General features: G+C 44.0%; 1 protein-coding gene across 2 annotated transcripts; it reads right to left on the reverse strand.

Moving 5' to 3' along the window:
- Positions 1-1,636: 1,636 nt before the first annotated feature.
- On the reverse strand, positions 1,637-21,201 carry gpr185b (G protein-coupled receptor 185 b). 2 transcript variants are annotated; one of them, XM_074662236.1, is made up of 3 exons: positions 21,087-21,201; positions 10,708-11,057; positions 1,637-9,200 (listed from the first exon to the last, which is right to left on the reverse strand). In XM_074662236.1, exon 3 carries the CDS (start codon positions 9,196-9,198, stop codon positions 8,125-8,127), a length of 1,074 nt encoding a protein of 357 aa, XP_074518337.1. In that variant the 5' UTR covers positions 9,199-9,200; positions 10,708-11,057; positions 21,087-21,201; the 3' UTR covers positions 1,637-8,124. The 2 variants fall into 2 exon arrangements, with proteins under 2 accessions (XP_074518337.1, XP_074518336.1); XM_074662235.1 differs by lacking the exons at positions 10,708-11,057; positions 21,087-21,201 and adding an exon at positions 9,814-10,166.
- Between the last annotated feature and the right edge of the window lie 1,781 nt (positions 21,202-22,982).

Here is a 22,982-nt window from a genome sequence, read left to right on the forward strand (position 1 = left end):
GTGGAAGAGTGGGGGATTTTCCGTGCTGGGCATGAACACAGCATTGCAAGGTTATAAATTGAAGATTTAATATGTTCAATTGAAAAAAAACAAAACATATTTTATTGTTGAACAAATTGATATTTTTTACCACATAAACACAAAAAAGTACCAAAAATTGGTACCGTTGAGTACTGGTACCTGTTGCCAGGTACTGGGAATTGATACAGTGTTGTTTCAAATGTTAAAGGTATCCATCCCTAGTGCTTAAAGGTAGGGTTTGCTGAAGTTTTGGTACTTTGTCAGTAAACACAACATTCAAACTGGGCTCCTCCTCCTTGGCTCAGTGCCAGCAGCAGCACACACCCACAGCCTCCGACCGTGACTGCGTGTACACACTCACTAGCCCAGAAACCACCTGTAGCATCACTTTTCTACATGGGAGAGACTCTAGAGCCCTGCACCTGACTTGGAATGATAGCACAAGCTAATCACGGGTATTTGTTACTGGTTAGCTAACTCACTTCTCTCTCCGTCCCATGGTGCGCTCAAAGTTCCTGAGAGTAAATGAAATTCGCACCAAGCTTCACCCTTGTTTAGGAAAAAGCTTTATCTATCCACCATTGTCGATGCTCTGAGTAGTTTCTTCCACTCGCTATCCGCGTTTACTCCATCCATCCATTTTCTAAACAACTTATCCTGTTCAGGATCACGGGTGGCTGGAGCTGATCCCAGCTGTCATTGGGCGATAGATGGGGTACATCCTGGACTTGGGTGTACCCTGGGATCCCAGGGCTGACACAGAGACAGACAACCATTCACGCACAAAGTCACACCTCGAGACAATTTAGAGTGCTCAATTAACCTGATGAGAATGTTTTGTGGGAGGAAGCCAGAGTACCCGGAGACAACCCACACATGCACGGGGAGAACATGCAAACTCCACACAGAAAGGTCCACTGGCCAAGCTGGGAATCGAACCGGTGACCTTCTTGCTGTTAGGCTGCAGCGCTAACAGTTGTGCCACCGTGCAGCTCCTGCGTTAACTCTCCACCCAGAAACTACCCAACAAAACCAAAACATCAGTGTCCAGGCAGAGGAGGGGGTTGAGGCAGACACAGACACTGGCACACATGAAGAGACCCAGAAGAAACGATTGAGCAGGATTATTCCTGTAAAAGTTTACTTATTATTTTTTAGGAGAATCCTGCAGACTCTACCTTCAAGGTTGCCACTTAGTGAATTAAGTCCAATCCAGGTTTATACTTTTTGTTACCTGAAATGTACCTCCATTTAAAGAATCACTCTTTTATTTGGCTCAAAGTTTGTAGGATTTCATTGTCTCATCTTTGGATGATTGTCTTTGGATCCCGTTGCGTTTTTCCTGTCATGCAGTTGTTGGATCGCATTCTCCTCCCTCTCTCTCTCTCTCGCTGCTGTTATGCAAGCAGGGAGTGGTTTAATAATTCATCAGCCTCTGCTTTCTGCTCAGGCTTTCCTTTTTACGCCACACTGACCTGCAATAGTGACTCACACACACTCACGATCCCCCTCTCCACACACACATACACACACACAGGCTTGTAAGAACACCCACACACACCCTCAAAAGCACACGTCAGAAGCACAAACACAGCACTGTCTTTTGTTGTTCTCCTTTTATTTGGCAAATTCTCCTTTGCTTTTTGCAGTCGTTTTTTTTTTCTTCTTCTTTATTTACATTAATAAAAATAAATCTCTCTTCAAGGTTTTACATTCGACATTTACAAGTGCAATGTGTAACATGTCCATCTTTATAAAGTGCATTTGTACTTTTTATCACGACACCAACTCAAGGGGACACAGATAAGAAAGAAAAAACATGACTCAAGGACATCACAGTTTGATTACCCAGAACGCTTTGCTCCTTTTGTGGATTATAAACCAGTGGTGCTTCCTCTCACACCAACAACATCGATGCATACACTTTTTTTTCTCTGAAGGCCATTCCCGGTCCGATATAGAAAATTAGCTCTGTAATGGTTTCTTTATTGACAATCTCAGCTGGCCAGGTTAAAGAGGGGAAACATTAGCCTAGCTTAGCATCCTGGGGGCTGCTCACCCCTGAACCCTGCTTTAAAAACTCTTAGTGTTAATGTTTGTGCTCAGAGGAGACTGAGAATGACGGATGAGGGAGGAGTAAAAATAGACGTGGAGGATGAGGCGGGTGTTTGTACATGCGGTCTGTTTCTACATCTTCGCTGCCTCCTTTTTTTATTCCTCCCATTCCTTTTTTCTACACTTTCAGAGAAACTATTTTTAGACACAGACTAACCGACTCGCTTGCTGCAGGCCGAGGATGGAGAAACGTTGAGACAAGTAGAAAGAGAGGAAGGAAAGGTGAAACAGAATCCGTGAGGAAGGAGTGAAAGGAGCGTGAACATGAGGGTGAAAGAAGAAAAGGATGTGTCAGAGCAGTTTGGAGGAGAAAGGATGAAGATGAGGAAGAAATGAGGGGGATGTCTTTGAAACGACCTGCTCTCTTAGACACGACTCAGACGAAAATGACGTCACTGGTAACCTGACTCTGTGACGTACAACACTCCCCTCCCTCCCCCTCACTCTGCCTCTCTTTTCTGTCATGAAGTGGGAAAAAAAACTCTGACATGATCTCTGGACAGAAACGTCTGACCTTACAGCCAGTAAGAAAGTGACCAATCACCTTTCCTTTCTCTCATCCTGTGCTCATCGTTTTTCGAGCTATGTTTTTATTGTTTACAGATTTTATTCTTCAAAGACTCAACCACGACGATGACTCCTCAGACAAACGTGTATGTACACAAACTGAAGAATAAGACACTAGAAAGTAAAAAAATATGGCACTTTTTTCGGGTTAGGCTTCTTATATTTCCCCCAAAGAATCGTCGAAACACAGAGGAAGAAGAAACACACACACACACACACTCACCACATGCTCACAGCAGTGACCATGTGTGTGTAACTCATGCCCTGATGAACGTTACAAAAATATACATTTCTGTACAGCATTGCATAATAAAAAAAGAAGAGGAGCCACGCTCTCGAGGACGCTGTTTTCTGGTTTTGAAGATGGAGTTATAGTCCGAACCGTTCCTCCTGTGTTTGTGTTTACAGTGAGAGTTGGTAGTTTATGGTTCATTACAACTGGCTATGATCTTGGGGGATAACACACACACACTCACAAACCTACGCTCAAACACACACACACACTCACACACACACAGTGAGTGGTCGCTCCACTCCTGCCCCAGGAATAGTTGACTGAGTTGTGGCGTATTCACAGATGAGTGTTATCAGTTGTTTCACAATCGCAGGATGGATATACCAGATGGGACTATGGCACGAAGCCAACGAAGCTAGCAAAGCTAACTTTGGTTTAACTGAGCTGGATATTCTTTTCTCTTTGGGGTGCATGTTTCTCCAGACTTGGATAAAATTGATTCATCTTTTAAACATTTAACTGCTGAAATACCTCCAAAAAGTATGTTTCACCCGCCAGCATGCTAGTTGTTAGCATGGCCAGACAACAGACATTAGCAAACCCTCAATCAACAAAAGATCCGTTTCCACTAAGAAGTTCAGTTCAGTTTGTCTCAGAACAGCACGTATTTTGTGGCGTTTCTTTGGACTAAAACAGGACACGTTTCCAAATTACTGACCCATACCGTCCTGCTTTTTAGTACCCTTGAAGGTGGCGCTAGAAACACTGCAGTCTGTTGATTGGTGGAAAGAATCTTGCTTCCTGTGTGACACTGGTAATTAAGTACAACTCATAACCCTGCCATGTTTAAATCTCCAGTCCACTTCCTGAAGAGAACTTTCTGTTTGGAAAGTGGCGTCACCCAACAGTGTGAAACTACTGTCCAAATGAAACTGTGTCACATTTTTCTTCTTCGTTGGATTTATTAGCATAGTACACTAAAGTGGACCGCTTAGTGGAAAGAGGCTAGAGAAGCTCCTCAACTAGATCAGGATTCCTAAACCCACGACCCCTGAAGTAGTGTTGCAACTACCTGGGGGGTCCTCGGCCATGAAGAAATGATGAAAACTGATCAAACATTTTCTATTTGCATGGTTTGATATCAAATTTCACATCCCTACTTCTAAAATAACGGATAAAATATGCTGGTGTAGCTAGTTTTTGACTTTGGAAGACATTTTGTGACCCCAACATCAGGAATCATTGAGGTCTTCTTGTGAAACATCTTGAGATAACACTTGTACATTAACACTATACAAATTGATTGATTAATAGAAACATTGGCATAACTAGCAAACATTAAACAGACTATTGGACGTCAGGAATGGTATGAACTACAGCAATGTTCTGTTTTATCTGAGCTCCATTGACACTTAACAGTGGACATTTTAGTTTATCATTTTCAAAAAGGCTTCACATTGATCTCAAGTTTTGGAACTTGATTTCTAAAATCAGACATTTTCTTAACTAACAACCTGTTATCCTTTGATGTCAATGTAATGTAGAAGCTTTATATCACAGGCGATACTCTGCAAAAAAACATCTGGAAAAAAATGCTTCAAGAAGCTCATCATGCTAACTCTTAGCATTCTAGCTAGTTTGAAATTTGCAAGCCAACCTGAAATATGCCAGCTGCATTATAGCAAATGATGTTTTTTCTCTATTCTTTGTGTTTTAAGGTTGAAATAATTCATCTTGGCACTGGTTTCACCTAGTGGTTAGGTGTAGTTCCCCATGAGGCTAGCCCTTAAGCAGGTGATTTGTGGTCCAATTTGTCCTTTCTGCACGTCATTCTGCATTCTCACCCCATTTCCTGCTTTTTTTACTGTCCTAACCTCTCTGAAAAAAAGACACAAAAAGCCAGAAAAAAGCAGCCAATCACACTAACTCTTGGCTTTCGGGCTAACATGACATACACCAGCCTGTTTGACAGATACAATCAGCTTTATAGCAACATAATAGTCAACAGTCTTTCTTCTCACGCTGTTGATTTCTGTTTAACATCAGTTTATATTTTACGTCTCCAAAAAAAAACCCAAATAAATACATTGCTTACATATTAGCAAGACCAGGATGAGCTAGGAGGCCTAAAGCATGCTGGCACTTTTAGAGCACAATTGTCCTACCTAGAGCTATTTTTGTTAACTTTGTACTCTGCAGCTCCAGCTGATATCACAAAAGAGTTATTTTGTTGACTAATGTGTTTTTTTTAAACATACTACTGGCCTGCTTGCTAGCACTAGCCAAGAAAATTGGCATGCTAATTGAAAGTACCCCGAACAAGTTTTATCTTCTATCCAAGTCTGGCTCATGTTTCCAAAGCAGATTGATTTTATCTTAAATGGGTAAAACAGCTTTAGCATTGGCATTAGCCACACAGATTCCCCTTTAGCACTTCAGTAAAAAGAGCTAAATCATGATGTAGACAGTTAGAGAAAGTCCCATCTAGCATCTCCAACCACAGGTGACTCACAAGTCCCACACTTCCTTGTGCATACAGGATATCTGACCTGCCAACAGGACCTGCATCAGACCCCTACCTGAAACAGATTCCATTAACTCTCTGGGATTGATTTGTTTTGTCTTGGTCCCACTAGTGATCCCCCCTACCCCACAAAACAGTGCTGCACTTCACAGAGTCCACCAAACCTCCATCAATCTTCTAAATTTAGGGTGACCAAAGTGTTTCACTGAGGAGTAGATGCAGGCCTTTTAACCAATAAGCAGTTCCACCGATGGAGAGAGGGAGAGGAGGTTCACTTTGAAAACATAAATACGGCTAACTTTAGAGGTTTGTCCTACTTCCATGACTGACCCTGCTGGCAACGCCACATTTCTCCCTGTGACATATTTTAATTTGTAGATCACTCAGAGTTTACCACCTCTGCCTGTCTCCCTCTCTCCTTCTTCATTGTGGCTTTTTGTACACAGCAAAACACAGTTGTACATTATTGCGAAGGAGTTTTTGTTTCAGCAAAGACAAGAAAAGCAATTCATCGTGTTGTAGCTTTTCTTCTGAGTGTTTACTGCTGCAAAGAAAGAAGAGAACACTTCTACAAACTGAGTGCCTGCGTCTCCTGAGCGCTGTTTTCAAAGCTGTTAGTCAGTTCTCTGCCATCATATTTGGTAGAAAGCGTTAATTTTGGAAGTGTCATGAGAGAAAAAAGAAGTTACAGTTTTCATAAACTCATTTTCCCAAAGCCAGTTCACCACCCACACGGATTTATTAGCAGGATGCCAGCAGCTTCATCGTGACACGGTGAAGTGAGACGAGTGAAACACGTTTAAATGAAGAGGTTTGAAATAAATCTGTCCAGCTCCTCTGAGCGCCAGGCCCACTCTCTGCACCATTATCCCAGCTGCTATTAACATTAGCAGGATTTAACCAACATGATGCCCTTTCAGAGGGGACTTAACTGCATCCTGATTGGGGTGTGCGGTGGACGTGACCCGGAGCGCGTCTCGTTTGGCGTTTCTATTTCACGCCACGTCACCTTGCCTCTTTCGCTTCTCATTAACCCTCTAAGCCTTCAGAGGGGCCCCCCAGGGCGAGTCTGCTCTGCTCTGGTGTGTGTGCGAGCTGAATGTTCTGCTCCAGCTGACGGGGGAGGGGATAGAAAGATGTAGAAAGTTAGGCGTAGAATAGGAATGCTGAAACCACTGAAGAGACGAACGTCCGGTCACCAACCAAATCTGTCAACATGAAAAACGGCCTGTTCACTATGGATCATGCTCAGCTTTGGCTAATGGATAATCAATCAGGCAATGGAGCTAAAGCCTCTAACTTTAAACCAGAGCGGGCCTAACTGGTGCTTTGCAGCTGCAGATCTTAAAACATCAGCTGCTCTCACCTTGCCCCTGCCAGACGCCTCGTTTTAACGGTGCTCAGGGGGCCGTACGTTGCTTTGCTCATGCATAATTTCTGCCGCTGAGCAAAGGGAAGAGTGGAGGACAAAAAGGACGAAGGGGTTGCACCACTGAGACATTGAGGAGAGACTTTCAGCTTGAGTGGAGTCGTTGGCTTTTTGACCTCAATGTTGGGTCTTTTTGACTTTCAAATAAAGGTGATTTCAAGAGAGGGAAAAGCCACTCTGAGGAGCGAGTAATGAAGCCTCGAGTTTTCATTCAGGCATAATTCAAGTACAGTAAGCCTCTTCTTTAAGGACTCAACCAGAATAATTACAGAGATTGCTTCTAAACAGTTGGTAGAAGCATGAAAGGTTGCAAAGGGACGACTCCAGTCAAGCTGGGATGGTCTTGGCCGTGAAGGAGGTATGGAGAACAGCATAGCCTACTTTCCAGACCTCTCCCCTCCAGCAGCAGTGAGCATTCCCAGGGTAGCTGTGCTCTGCAGTGGCGCTGTCCTTGGTGCTGAATTCAGCTCTCTGTCTCTCTCGCTCCTCTGAAGTAGCTGGCTGAGCTTTATTTTCCTCTGATGGAGAGCTGATTTCATCCAAGACAACGAAACCTCTCGCCTTGAACCCCTCTTCCTGTTTTTGAGACTCGGTTGTTTGAATGTTTGAGGTCGTAATTGGAGGCTGAGTTTCACTGGATTGTGACTGTTTTTCATCAGCGTCTTTCATAAAACCATGGTTTTGGCATTGGGAAAAGTCAAACTGGGCTCAGACTAGCAATACTAATGGGAACACCAATTAATTTGTTCCTGTACGTATCACTGTGTCCACGAACTCTTTAACTAGGGTAGAAAAGAAACTAAGATGATAGCTCATTGAGACGACTGAAGGTCGTTTGAGGGGTATATTTAGCTCATTGTATTTTTAACCACTCGTACAGTATTTAAAGACCTTTTCGTCTGGTTGCATAACCATGCAGATTTAAGACGCTCCTCCTTAAATCTCACCACACATATTGGATGCTACTCTTGAGAAGTAGGCCTCACTCTGCGGCCTAATCCAGGTCACACTTCAAAACCACCACGAGGATACCCAGATCAGGTTTTTGCAGCTGGTTTCACAACCTCCACCCCCCCACACAGGACGTGTTTGTTAGCTCTGATGTTCCCACCACGCACTGCCCTCCGTGTACCTTCACCTTTGAGGACGCCATCGACCTCCCTTTGATTGATCTTCTGCTCCCTGAACCTCCCTCACACCACCTCCTGTCAAAACTCAAACCAACCTTCCCTGCTACACGTCACTGGAGGTGCGGGGTCTGAGGGAGAGGTTGGATGGGACGCACCCACAGCACGCCATCCAAAGTGACTTCTGGATATCCGGGTTTCGAAACGCATAGATGATGGGGTTGATCACAGAGCAGCAGGTGGCCGGTAGAACTGTGGCATATGTGTATATCACCGGGTACGTTGAGTCCGCCACAATAGAGTACATGGCAAATGGCAACCAGCATGCACCAAAGGCACACAAGATGGCAGACAGTGTGGAGACTCCTTTGGTGGTGGAGATGGCGACGAACTGATGCTGCACAGCGATCTGTTGCGCATGGCGGAAGGCGATCTTGCAGATCTGAAGGTAGAGCTGCATCATCAGAGCAAAGACAAGCAGGAAGGTGACAGCTAATGCCACCGCGTTGTTTTTAGTGACGGGCCGGCAGATGCTGCACGTCGAATCATCCCGCAGACAGTTCCAGCCAAGCGCCGGCAGCAAGCCGAGCGTCAGACACGACACCCAGATGAAGATGACCATCACGTAGGTGAAGGTGACTGTCCGCTCAGTGTGGTAGGTCAGTGCATTGTACAGGGATAGGTAACGGTCCACTGTGATGGCGAGGATGTTGAGGACCGATGCCGAAAACGCTGATATGAGGAGTCCGACTGACAGCAGCGTCACAAACTCCACCGAGCTGTCGACCAAATATGTGAAGACAAAGTTCAAGATGAGGCCCAAACCTGCGAGAAGGTCCGCCACTGCCAGCGATCCAATCAGGATGAACATCGGGGCGCGTAGCGTCGGTGTGTAGAACAACACGGCAATCACCAGTGCGTTCTCACAGGAGATGAGTGTCCCCGTCACACACAGAGCGATATCCCATGGGCTGACCTCCTGGACTGCCACAGCTGCAGTAGCAGGTCGGAGGTCAGGGGTCAGAGTTCGTATCACAGGTTCTGAGGAGGAGTTGGAGGGATCCTCGCCGAGGCTCCAGGAGGTGGAGGAGTCGAACGGATCGAGGGGGGAGGAGGCGTTAAGGCTGCTGCTGCTGCCGCCACTACTCATGGCTGCTGCTGCGGCCAGAGAGAGAATCATAGCTGGGGAGACGGGAGAAGGAAGGAGGAAGAGGAGGGAAGAGTTACGTCAGAGAGAAGTGGAAGAAGACGTGAGGGTGAAAGTATAAAACGAGGAGGGAGAAGGAGGGTGGAGAAAGGAGGGTAAAAGTTCAGAACAGTTTAAAAAAAGGAAGAAATGATGGAGAAGAAGAGGAGAGCGTGAGTAAGAGACAAAAAACAGAGAACAGGTGCATGGCAGAGAGGACATGGGATAAGCGTTTGTCCCCTTGGGGTAAAGCGAAAAACAGTCACATTTCATCCATCCGCCCATTCACTCATTCCTTCATTCATTCATTCATTCATGAAAACAAGCGTGCTTTTGAACCCAGGCACACACGTCACCGGCAGCTCCCACGCACCACACTGACAGGTAATTAGGAGCAGCTCCGATGCAATTGTGACCACGCACGTCAACACGGGAAAGCATGACACACACACAAGAGAAACACATATGAGAGAAACACACAGGAGGGAGAGGATCTTTCCAGTTTGTGGGAAGAGAAACGTGACGAGGCGCAGCGAAGACAAACACAGAAACAGACATGAAGTGATGATCCTGGCAGGTGATGAAAGCATTAATGTGGAGCATTCTTACCCACAATGCGCCAGGAGTTGATGCAGGTGTTCAATTTCCTCCGATTAAAAACCATCATCAACAGATTCTATTTTTAGAGCATCTCTAAAAATGGTGCATGACGTCCTGGGGCACGGCGCGGTGGAAGCTGCCGTCCTATTCACCGGTAGCGTGTATGAGCGCGTGCCCGTGCGTGTGCGCACGCCTCAGCATCCAGAACCTGCTGGATTCGGATTCTGGTCCTCAAATGCTGTTGGTGCCACCGCCACACGTAGACGGGAAGAAATCCAGCACGGGGCTAATTTTAGCTCAGCCAGCCGCGCGCGCCAAATATGTGGACGTGGAGCTTCATTCACAAAAAAATCCTCCCACCTCAACCTCCTCACACACACACACACACACACACACACACACACACACACACACACACACACACACACACACACTTCAACCCGCCCCCTTATTTTTCATCTCCCTCCCTTTCTCTCTCATGCCTGTGCGTCTCTGCTCACGCACGCACACACCGTCGATGACTGCGAACGGCCAGGGGAAGGTCACCAAAGAACCGCCGCGAGCGCCAAGAAAGCCCCGCGGTACGCGGAGCACGCGCGGCCAAAAACGCGCCAGCAGCTTTTTCCTTTACAGCGGAAAGTGTTTGAGTTGATGCAAAGAGAGAGGAATAAATAAATACCTGGATCAGTTTCATTCAGCTGCAGCAGTGCGGTCCCTGAGCTAGCGCACACACACTCTCTCTCTCTCTCTCTCTCTCCCTCTCTCTCTCTCTCTCTCTCTCTCTCTCTCACACACACACACACACACACACACACACACACACACACACACACACAGGGAGAGAGGCAGAGGGGAGAAAGAAGGGAGGGAGACCACGCCACAGACAAATAAGGAGGAATTTACCAGCTTGTCTTCTTCTTCTGCCCCGCAGGAAACCAGGGTGTATCCTCTTCTTCCTCCTGATCAATAATGTGGAGTATGTTCCCAGGGTGTCCCCTCCTCTCTCTCCTTTCTCCCCCTCTTTTGTTTATTTATTTTATTTTTTATATTCCCAGTCAGAGGCGCGCGCTATATTCCTCGGTTGGCATGGTTATTAGCCTTCTGGAAGCTCCGTCCTCGCGCTGCACATCCTCGGCCACTCATTGGAGGCGCGGGTCGTTCTCCGCGCCTGACGTCAGAAGAATCCGCTCCTCCAGTCCCCGTCATCATGTCGGTGTGTGAATCACGGAGAGGAGAGTGACTTAAAAATACTCCTACAGAGCAGAAATAAATGTACACACTGTGAAATAAGTCACTTTTTATTCTTTTTAAAAGGTTTTATTTTTTTTATTTTTTATGTTAAAATATTGTATTGTATCAGGATTCGTGACTCTTTTCCCCTCCCACCCGTACAAAGCGTGACGAGCTCTGAAAAAAAGAACAACTTTCACATTTCTTATATTTGTGTTTTTTTTGCACGTGCATTGTTCTCATACAGCAGGGTTCTGCTGCTGCTGCTGATGATGATGATGCTGGTTATGCAACCTCAGAGCGCTGCTGGGTATCCCACTGCATTGCACACGTATGCACACACATGTGTGGAGGCGTATATGTGGAGACGACCACCAGCTTTGCTCAGACAGTCTATGTTAGTGTGTGTTGGTGTGTATTCCCCCTCCTGGCCAAACTTTAAGACAATGTTTAAACAGGATGGACCAGGGGCGTCACTAGGATTTAGGGACAGGGGGGGCTTCAGCCCCAGGAGATGCAAATGATCAAATGTGTAACAAACGAATAACAACACATAGAGTTAATAACTGCTCAACATAGAGGCTAATGCCATGACTTTCGCAGACAACACAATAATAGTTTTTCTATTTTGAAGTCAGATTGATAAAATTTTGGCGCATTAGTAACTAGAAAAGATTTAGAATAGAATTTAAGGTTCTTTTATTAGTCTAAAAAATCTCTTAGAGGTCTTGCTCCTTTATATTTATCAGATTTGCTTTTATCATTTGAGCCAAGCAGGGCTCTCAGGGTCTTCAGGTAGTCGACTTTAATGGTACCTGAAGTTAGAACTAAAACACTTGGGGAAGCCTCTTTCTATTATTATGTCCCCCATCTGTGGAACAGCCTACCTAAAGACCTGAGGGTAGCTCCTACTGTTCATATTTTTAAAAATAAACTCAAGACCTACTTTTTTAGTCTGGCTTTCAGCTGATTGTATTTAGTATAATTTGTTGTTATTATTTTATTTATTTAAATCCTCTTAACCTGTTTTATCTCTCCTTTTTAGACCAGATCTATCACTTCTAATTTTATGACCTGCTCTGATTTAGCTGTTTTTATTACCCACCGAGTTAGGCTTTCTCATTTTTACCATATTACTTATTCAAATTTTATTTTATTTATTTTCAGTGTCCTACAGACAAATGACTCTATCTTTAGACTCACCTTTCCAGTGGAGGTCTCCCTCTCATTCCCTGTGCTCCTCTGCCCTGACTCCTACAGATCAATAGGGATGGTGGAGTGGCTATTTTTAATGTATTATTGTTGTTATATTCATCACAATAATATGATGATAAGAACAATCATAAACTACTGTTAGCAGGGGGCTGGAGTCAATTGTTAACTACCATCAGTGATAAATTCTTATTTTTTTCATAAAACTTCCTCATATCCATTCTTCATTGATGGCTTGAATAAAGACTTCTTGTGTCTTCCTTTACTCCTGAGTCCATGACAAGAAGATAGCCTCCATCCTTTTGACTGTCTGTCCAGTAACAAGGAAGAAGAGACGGATAAAGCCTGTCACCGCTCCTAGCTTAGCTCAAACGCTGGGAGTCAATATGAAAGTTCAGCCTGTCTCTGCCTCATCAGATAAACTCTTCAGCCCTCCAAACGGTCTTGTGTGCCCTTTGTGAATCGTTTGTAACTCATTAGTTAAGCTAACTTCTACTATGAAAGTGTTATCTCCTTCCACCACTAAAAAGAGGCTTTGTTTCGTAACTTTAGTTGTCCTAGTACCGGGATGGTTTTCGCCAGAGATGGGACGTTCTCAAACGCGTCGACTCTTTTAAACAGCGCTTTTCAGTGAACAAAAATAACTGATTCGCTGCTCTGTGTCAGCCCTTTGTTTGCAGGCCATTACTGAATACAAATTGCCTGCACGTTTCAGAACGAACAGCTCACTCACGACTGTCAATCGGTTCTCACCGTTCATTTGAAAAAGCTATACAGAAGACTCGACTCGTTCGCGATTTCACATCTCCCGCGAAAACCATAGAGGGTGAGAGTAGTATGTTGAAATCACCTCAAATCATTTAGGGGGGCTAGATGATACTTTAGGGGGGCTTCAGCCCCTCAAATTAGGCCTAACGACGCCACTGGGATGGACTCAGAAATTCAGAAATCCTGCCTCTCCACTTTTTTTTTTTTTTTTAAGAAATAGGGGAGGCCCAGGTGAGAAGGTGCAGTGTTCATTCCAGTCTGTCGTTAAAAAAACTAATCAAGCTGGATTATGTGGGTCGATATACAGTGAGCAGTTGGTGTGCAAAATAGAATCTCAACAAGGTGAGACAAGACTCCAAAATGGAGTGTAAAGCACAGCCACCCACTCACCAGTGGCGTTTTCTCCCGGAGGCCAAGGGAAGCCATGCTTCCTCTCTTTTTTTGGACTGTAGCTGTGATTTAATGAAAATATTCCCTTTTAACAGTTTCGATACTTCTTCTGTGTTTTGTCACCGCCATCTCTTCCTTATTCCCCTCCTCTACTTATTGAGCATTTTACAAAGTGTAAAACAGCGCCCTCGTAAATGTTCTGTGGTGAATGCGTGGTGAAAATACGATACTGCACGCTGTTGTCCGCAAGGAAGCCAAGCAGAGTTGGCATCCCTTGGTGAAAAAACCCAGAATGATTAACCAATCAGATGAGGCCGTGGTCATGACACTGCTCATCTGTGATTGACCAAGACTGTGTCAAGGGAAGCCACCCTGTCTTTGGCCTCAAACCAATCAAACCACAGTATCGTCATCCTCGAGCCACTGAATGAAATCAGGGAGATTAGCACATTAGCAGTGTGCATGAAGCGGCCGGTTGTGTGTTTAAGTGGGCGGTTGAATTAATTAATAAGATGTTTAAGCTAAGTCAAGAGGACAATGTACGTGTGTGAATGAGTGAGTGAGGGTGGGAGAGCTAAAGGGCGTGTGTCGGTGTTCAAAGTAAGTAAAACGAGCGCTCTCTGGGCACTCTAACAGGTCCGTTACATGAAATAGCGATCCAAACTGCAACATAGCCTTTTATGTACCCCACTCCATTAAAAAAAATACAGATAAGAGGCTTTGTCTCACTTGGCTTCCTCAAAAAAAATCTCCACGCCACGCCACTGCCACTCACTATACTAAACCCTGCCTATGATCCAGCTAACATCCAAAATTCCAGACATGTAATGTGATGCTAAATATTGATTTTTAATTATTTCACTTGTTTCCAGTTATCTATTTACTTAAGATTTAAAGCTCCAGTGAGGGGCTTGCCATTCTTTAAAACTTTCCACCTCCTGTCCTGAAGGGTACCGCAAAACCAGCACAAACTATAAGGTTCACAAAGGAGCTTTTATATTTTTGTCACTTAAAAAATAATTTGATATTTGAGCTCCAGAATGTTGGACAAATAACTTGCTCTATTCATGAGAACCTAAAGGTGGCCAGAGTTGGCGGGGGATTCCCCCCCCCCCCCCCCCCCCCGTCATCAGTAAAGGAGGTTGAGCTTAATTAATAATCTCTTAATTACGTTATGAGGCCAAGCCATTATGCTAAGGTAATTAATAAACCAGACAGGTAGAATCAAGTAATGTCCAAAGAAAAACAGGTAGGAGGAGGAGCTCACCTTTGTGTTTGAGGCCCACTCCCTCAAACATGTCAAGAACCACTTAAGATCTGGACAAACTACGGCCCGCAGGCCACATCCAGCCCTTTGTATGTCCGTGTCCAGCCCGCGGCCAAACATAAACATAAAGCTTGTGCGAGTGCATATGTCTTAATACTTCATCTATCACAGGCACTGAACAAGACAATATGGATTGAATTCTCCCTCTCCTTCACTGGCACAGTCTGTCTCCTCCACCTGAACTCTGCTGTTCTGAAGAGAGAGTGCCGTCGTGTACATGCACAGCACATATGGGCATCACACACCTAAGAACTTCACAACGACAAGCGTTTCACTATTTTAGAGTCAGCCTTCTCACTATAAGATTCACGCTGCTCTAAACTCTCCTGATTGAAGAGGATGCTACGTTAGAGCAGTTTAACTCACGACATGTGATGTAAACACCAAAAACGAAAAAAAAACAAACAAACAGCTATGTCTCTGATAAACTCCTCATCAACGAGTGCTGCACAGTTATCTGTCTTCGTCTCTGAGGTTTCCTGCAACGTCTCTGGATCAAACCAACTAAGAGAGAGGGGATGGATAGTTTTTGAGTTTTCCATATAACACCAAAGTACGGGACTTGATTGACTTTGAAAATATTAGAGATCACAGGAACATGCTTAAAGTTGGGGGACAATCAGGAGAAATAACAAGCCAAGAGACCAGCAGGAGAAAGGGTTTAAAAAATGGGGGACTCCCTCCATATTCAGGAGTGTTGGCAGCCTGCCAGTACTCTCCATGGGTAAAAGTAACGAGTTTATGTATGACACAGATTGACAAAGATGAAAACTAAAGACAATTTATCTGTGATTTTAGGATTCAAAAATTGTTTTTGTTGTCTTATTTGACCTATACACCACAATTTCACATAACCTAATATAAATTTTTACAGAGTGCTTTATTCTTCTGATTATCAGTTCCAGCTATTCAAAATACTTAATTTAGAGCGTTTTACAATGGAAGAAAGTTGGTGGCCCTCTGACAATATTCAGGTTTCTCATGTGGCCCCTGGTAAAAATTAATTGCCCACCCCTTAGGAGATCCCTGTGCAATGACCCAAAGATCTGGTGCTACACCCCCTCTTCAAAGTCAAAGAGTTGGCTTTTTTCTGTTGGCTCTGTCATGAATAAGGTGGCCAGTAGGTGGTGAAAATGAGTTATCAGTCACATCAAACCAACATGAAGCTGAAGCGCTAAAATTTGCAGTTTGTTTCGCCTTCAGAGTGTCTAGAAATGAAGTTTTTATGCTAACTACAGAAGCCCTAAGAGGTCAGTGTTTTTAGTTGTTTGCTGACGATCTGGACTTGTTTTTGTTGTTATCGTTCATCTCATTATCTTAAGATGAGAGAGTTTGTTTTCTCCACATTAGGAGATGATTTTAGTCTCAAATCTCTTGATGGTGGAAACTCAAACATGTTTCTGTTTCAAATATTAGTCTGTGTTTGAAAACAAGCTTAGTTTTCTTGGGATGAAGAGATTAATTATACTAACTATGAAAATTCAACATTTTTTTTTTGTGAGGAGAACAAGTCCCGGTCTGGATAAAACAAATGAAATGAACTCTTTATCGCAAGATCACAGAGAACATAAAATGTATTTAATTGTGACCTTCGAGGGCTGCTTTAGATAACATAGCATAATTTAGTAAAGTCAATTTCTGCCACGTAGCGTTATTGCTCCCCTGGTTTGTTCAGCCGTTCATTTAATTTGTTGTTGTTGTAGTTTATTTTGACAAACATGACAATGTCAAACAGCAGTGGGAAAACAAAAATGTAAGATGCAACAAAACCAATGTAACAAAAGTGGCGTGGGAGTTGCATTCAGTAATTTGACGTGACGTGTTCCAGCAGCTTGGAATTCAGTAGCTTGGAATTTTATTTTTACGTGAATGGGTCGTTATGTTTTTGTCCATCAGAGAACCTCCTTTAGACTGCTTCTTCATCAAATCCATGATGAGAGTAAATCAAACAGCAAGGATGTTACAGTTTCTCTAACAGCACACACATACTCACACAGACAAAGACACACACAGACACAGACACACACACACACACACAGACACAGACACAGACACACACACACACACACACACACACACACACACACACACACACACACACACACACACACACACACACACACACACACACACACACAAACACTCCAGTTAAAGCACCTTGTCTTCCTTCTCTTCTTCGTGGACGGCGGTGTGTGTGAATCACCACATGATGAGAATACAGATGCAGGCGTGAGTGTGTGCTCCTTCATTGACGCCCTCTCCATGTCTGACTTCATTCATCTTTCCAGCAAAGCATCATGGGTAATTGAGAGCTGTTACATCATCTTGCTGTGGTGGTATGCTTTGTTGAGGAGAGCTGGACCTTCTTACGTCCCTCTCTTTGACACAGTGATGACAAAGCATGTGAAAGTCAAACTGTATCACTTTAACAGCAACACACGCTCTGATCCTTTCCTCCACTGGGATGAAAGTCACAGGAGGACAGACGCCGCTGGTTGAGATCTGCTGGTGTGATGCCTCATATTCAGGGCAGTGGTTCAGATCTGCCAACATGTCAGGATCATGATGATGACAATGGTCCAGTAAAAACCTGAAAACCAGCTAAGGGTGAATAGGCTGCTGGTTTGAATCCCCCTGCTAACATCTGCTGGGAGCATCTCAGCACTGAGACAGGATGGCTAATACTCCTCCCCCTCCTCCCTTCTGTCTCCCCCCTCTCTCTCTCACCTACATGCTCCTTTAAGAAGCATCAACTATTTCCTCTGAGATTGGTACTGAGAGGGGAGGATCATCTAATTAGAGGTGCACCGATACAGCTTTTCTGGTCCCGATACCGATACCTGGGCTTTGGGTATCGACCAATACCAATCCTAATCCTAATCTGATACCGGTGTTAAATTTTGTTTTTTTCGTTCCTAGGCGCTGCCCAAGTAGCTGCCTGTTGCAGCAGCTCTCTCGTCTTTGTCTATTTCTTGTAATTTTTTTCGTCTCTTTTTCGTCATCTTTGTATTTGGAGTGGATCATCACTTTGTGTGGTTCATTGTTGGTCACGGACACCAAACTTTTTGTGGCTTCAGTGATATTTTTACTACTTTTCTCCTGTGTTTGTCTGGAGATCCTACATGTAACCATGGCTGCATTGTTTACATGTGAAATTAGCTGTTAGCAGCCTGTAGCATGTCAATGCTAACTGGTGTAAGGCTTGATGATTTCCCTCAAGGTGAGGACGACGTGCTGGTTCTCTGGTGTAAGCTGGGAGGTGACGACGTGGACCTGTCCTTCCATCCATCGTTGTTGGGAACGTGGGATCTAGCTCTGGTGGGATGGACGAGCTAGCCGTGCTAGCCCAGTGGCAGAGGGGCTGCTGGAGGGCAGAGTGGCATCGTGCTGTTCACGGACGTGGCTGACGGAGCTGACATCGGACGCCGGTGCCACATCGGAGGAGCTTTGCCTGCTGTCGGCAGACAGGATCCAGGAGACAGAGACTGAACAGACTGCTGGGGAGGCTCAGTCCTGGACCCTGTGGAGGTGGAGACTGGCTGGGCTGGAGAGTGGTGGACGGGCTGTCGTCATCTATTTTCTTATGGACCTTTTTGCACTTTCTATACACTTTCTTACTTTTGTTTTCTTAAATGCTGCTGTGACTCCTGAATTTCCCCTCAGGGATAAATAAAGTATTTTCTTTCTTTTTCTTTTTCTTTCTGAATAATAACCTGCATGCTCTAGTGTGGGATAAGACTGGTGATTTTTTGAGTAAAAGACAAAATGAGTACTTATGGAATTACTGAAGTTCTACAGTTTTACAGTTTCATTTAGCAGACGCTTTTGTCCAAAGCATCGTACAACTCAAGCAAGAATCTAGACAGAAGGAAAACCTTACTTAGTGTGACAACAGTGCTACAAGTTATTTGGTTGCAGGTGCAGAAAGTTAATATTTAATTACAGTTTTTCTCCGTTGGTTTGGCTCATTTCTTGAAAGGAAAATTACATTCTCAACTCAACAAACTGGCTTAAAAAAAAGGAAAAAAAAAAGATTTTATGGTAAGAGTACCCTCCGAGGTTTAACGTCACGCGTTGCACTCATACTGCTAATGAAATTGTAACCTTTATAATTCACACACATCAATTAACTTCTCTACATCAGAGTAAAAAGGAAATGTATAAAGCCCCAAATATTGTAAACACATAAACAAAAAACAAGGAAAATCATATGTAGCCCACAGTGCTGTAAATAAAGCTGGAGTTTCACAACTAACTCTTCTTCACTGGTCGCTGTCCTCACCCTCCCTCTGCCGGCCACCGTCCCTGCTCTCCTGACCAATCACACGCCGCCGTCTGTCTGTCCTCAGATTCTTATTCACATCACAGCGTGTTTTCACAATCGTAGACAGAACCTGTCATCTGGACTTCTGAGATGTGTAAAACTCCTCCCTTGAGTTCTAGTTTCACCTGACTTTTGATTTATCAATTTATCAAATGTTCCAAGAGATTTATATGAGGTATTCATGTTGCTATGTTGCTGACTAACTCTGACAGTTGAACAGACTATTGTGCATGAGGTGACTCAGATAATGAAATGATGCTGATATTTTTTGGAGAGACTGACCATTAGACCGAGAATCAACAATCAGTTTAGATCAACAAGATGTATGTACTTGAAAACTGTGCTAAACCTAGGCTAACTGTGCTAACTGTAACTGCTCCTTTAAATTTCCCTCTTTCTCCTTTTTCTAAAAATGTTACTGTTAAATCTACACTCAGGTACGGTGGCCTGTAGGTGTTAGCTGATTTGGAAGAGGTACTGTGACAAAAATATCACTATGGTGATGTTATAAGTTTGTAAACATCTCAAGAGTAAGTCCTGCTTACCCTTTTAGAATTTCAAGTGTTTACTTAACATGATCCCCATACCTAGCAAGGTAAAGGTTGTTTGAGTCACCTTTTTTTAAACCCCTGCCTGTTGACACCGTGACAATTGTTACTTTCAATTAGCATTATACATATGTGAACATTCCAGGATGTGAGTCATCATCACTCTGTAGGGATTGTAATTTGCATGTACCACCTATCCACCATACCTTATCCGTGTAATTTGGCATATTTCACTTTTGCCTGTTGACACTTGAGCTAAATCATCACTTTATTTTAAAGTTACAAACATGTAAATATTGCAGGGTCACTTTCTGCTCACCCTGTTAGCATCACCAACTGCTCAGGATAGCATATTATCCCTTATATAGTGACATAAATATTGTATAATCCAGCATCATTCAGCTTCTGCCTGCTGACACTGTGGCAAACATTACTTTCAGTTATCATCATAAATCTATAAACATTCCAGGACACCCCTCTTGCTCACCCTGTCAATTTCCAATATGCATGTGCCATCTATCAGCAGCACTTTGTTCTTTCCATAGTTTCACAGTGACATGAAGATAGTATAATCCAGCATATATGACCTTTGCCTATTGACACTGACATTAACATTTGTTTTCATAGGCCTTGCTGATTATTAGAAACAGTGTCATTAGTGTGCTGCTCACCCTGTCAGGGTTATAATTTGAATATCTGTTCATCTTTTAACAAAGTGGCATAGAGAGCCTATGGAGTGTTATCAAACAGAGAAATCCACTTTAAGGTTAACACATTCACATTGCCTGACTCGTAGCTTTGATTATGAGGAAAAAAAACACACGAACACACACACACACATACACACACACACACACACACACACACACACACACACACACACACACACACACACACACACACACACACACACACACACACACACACACACACACACAAACACTGCCGTCTCCTATCAGCGTCAGAGCTGTTCATTCTGTGAACAAGAGGAGTTGGCTATTTTTAACTGACATCTCAGAGCAGCTCCCAAGACGCCACTGCTAACAGTAATACAGAGTGACAGGTGTGTGTGTGTGTGTGTGTGTGTGTGTGTGTGTGTGTGTGTGTGTGTGTGTGTGTGTGTGTGTGTGTGTGTTAGTGTGTAGTGTGGCAGACAGCAGTAGTGTGGCACAGTGGGGTCCTAACCCACAGCTGCTCACAGTGACAACAGTCAATCTAGTCACATCAGTGTTTCCTTCAATCACACGCACACAAACACACACACACATGTGTGTGTGTGTTGTGTGTGTGTCTTTTATGGTATGAAGCCTCCTTCATCCTTTATTTATCTCTCTTTATGTTTCCATCACATTTTATTCTCAGAATATCTCTGTCTGTAAAATCTTTATCTAATATCTGTGTGTGTGTGTGTGTGTGTGTGTGTGTGTGTGTGTGTGTGTGTGTGTGTGTGTGTAAGTGTAAGTGTAAGTGTAAGTGTCTGTACCTCCTTCAGTGAATAACACATACACTCAGCTGGGTTTCCGTGCTGCGTCTTGTCTGGTGACAAAACACCATTGAGGCTCTCTGCAGGAAACTCCTTCAGACACTCACAACAGGTCATACACACACACACACACACACACACACACACACACACACACACACACACACACACACACACACACACACACACACACACACACATAAAGAGGAGGTGCACATGTTATTGTTGCTTGGTGACCTTTTTGAGACATCGTAAATCCTTGAACATATTAAAACCTTTAGTGTCAGAATTTAGGAAAAACATCCTGGACTGATGGACTCACAAGTTTCTCTGTCAGACAGACAGGGGGATCAGGACAACCCACACAGTCGCAGAGAGGTGAGAGGCCATCTGGTGACTGACGAGTCCAGACACGAGCTGTGACAGCTGGTCAGCATCTGGTCCCTCAGTCCCCGGGGCCCTCCATCCAGAAAGGCTGGAGGAGAATCAGTGGAACGGCCAGGTCTGAGTCCAAGTGCTGCAACAAAGAGAGTCAGGAATACAGATGTGAGGGTGAGGACGAGAAGAGAGGGGGATTGTAGGAGGTTTAAGTATGCGGAGGTCAGAGGTCACATAGCCTGATTGATCTGTCTCCTGTAGCATTTGAGAAGAAACGCTACAGATCACACCACAGAGTGAAGTTGGTCTGTCTGACCTCAGCGTTCACACTCCTCACTGCACTTCTACAACAAAGAGACGTCTTACATTTCCATCAACCACAGGCTCTGTGTCATCCATCAATGTGCTCTGTTCTTCTTGCCGCCTCGCTCTCCCTTTCGACCTTTGGTTAAGACCTTTAATCAAAGCAGAGTTACAGCTCCCCCGAGCCATTGCTAACCACCCAATCACACATCCCGACACATCTGAACAGTCTGCAGAGTCTCTGTCCTCTTCCTAATCCTACAGCAGCTCCCTGAATAATGCATGCTTCCCCTTACAGCTCTGTCAGTGATTCAGTGTGTGTGTGTGTGTGTGTGTGTGTGTGTGTGTGTGTGTGTGTGTGTGTGTGTGTGTGTGTGTGTGTGTGTGTGTGTGTGTGTATGTGCTTTTAAAGAGCTGAATAACAGGGAAATTAAGCCTCACACGTCAAACTCTGCACATGATGCTGGAACTTTGTGAGACACGTTCAGAGTCTGAATACGTCACGGCTCTGCATTAGTTCATCCAAATGCTGATGCAGCAGGGTCAGGGTCAGACCAAAGACCAGATAACAGAACCATTTTTAGGTCGAGATCATAACTAAGGGAACTGAAGGCTGCTTTTACTCTGGTTAAAGTGAATTAAAGGAGTTTCACTCGGAAAATTGAAGAGCCGCTTTGGAGCCAAAAGAGTTGGCTCTTTAAAGTGAGCCGAGCCAAAGGAGCCAGCTCTCTAAAAAGAGACAGAGTTCCCATCACTACTTCAAAGTGCTCAAAATTGTGACAAAAAATGTCACAAAATTCAGTCATGGCAAAAATGTATGATTTCAGTAGGTTTACAAAAACTAGTGCTCCATAGCGCCATCTAGAGAACTGAAAAATCTGAAAAAAATCCTGCATGCCGACAGAAAATAAAAATTCAAACTTAAAGCTTTTGTCTCAAAATGTCAACTCATTAAAGGGCTTTTGATCAGGTATTATTCCGCAGTTGTTGCCCCCTGACCCTGAAAGGGGAAAGCTGTATAGATAATATGTTGTACTGTTCTGAAGATATGAACATGATTATCATAGCAGCCTGTTTATCTGAGTGTGTCTCTAACAAAGATCCAATAACCTCAAATTAAGTTAATTAATTCACTGGATTGAATCCATTTCCCTTTATAAACCATTAATTATGTTGAATGCCAAGCTGTTTATGGGACCCCTCACTCCCTGCTAT

The sequence above is a fragment of the Halichoeres trimaculatus genome, unplaced genomic scaffold (assembly GCF_033239565.1).
Source record: "Halichoeres trimaculatus isolate MK-OKI-2021-1 unplaced genomic scaffold, fHalTri1.1 fHalTri1_scaffold_22, whole genome shotgun sequence".
In the NCBI taxonomy this organism is placed as follows: domain Eukaryota; kingdom Metazoa; phylum Chordata; class Actinopteri; order Labriformes; family Labridae; genus Halichoeres; species Halichoeres trimaculatus.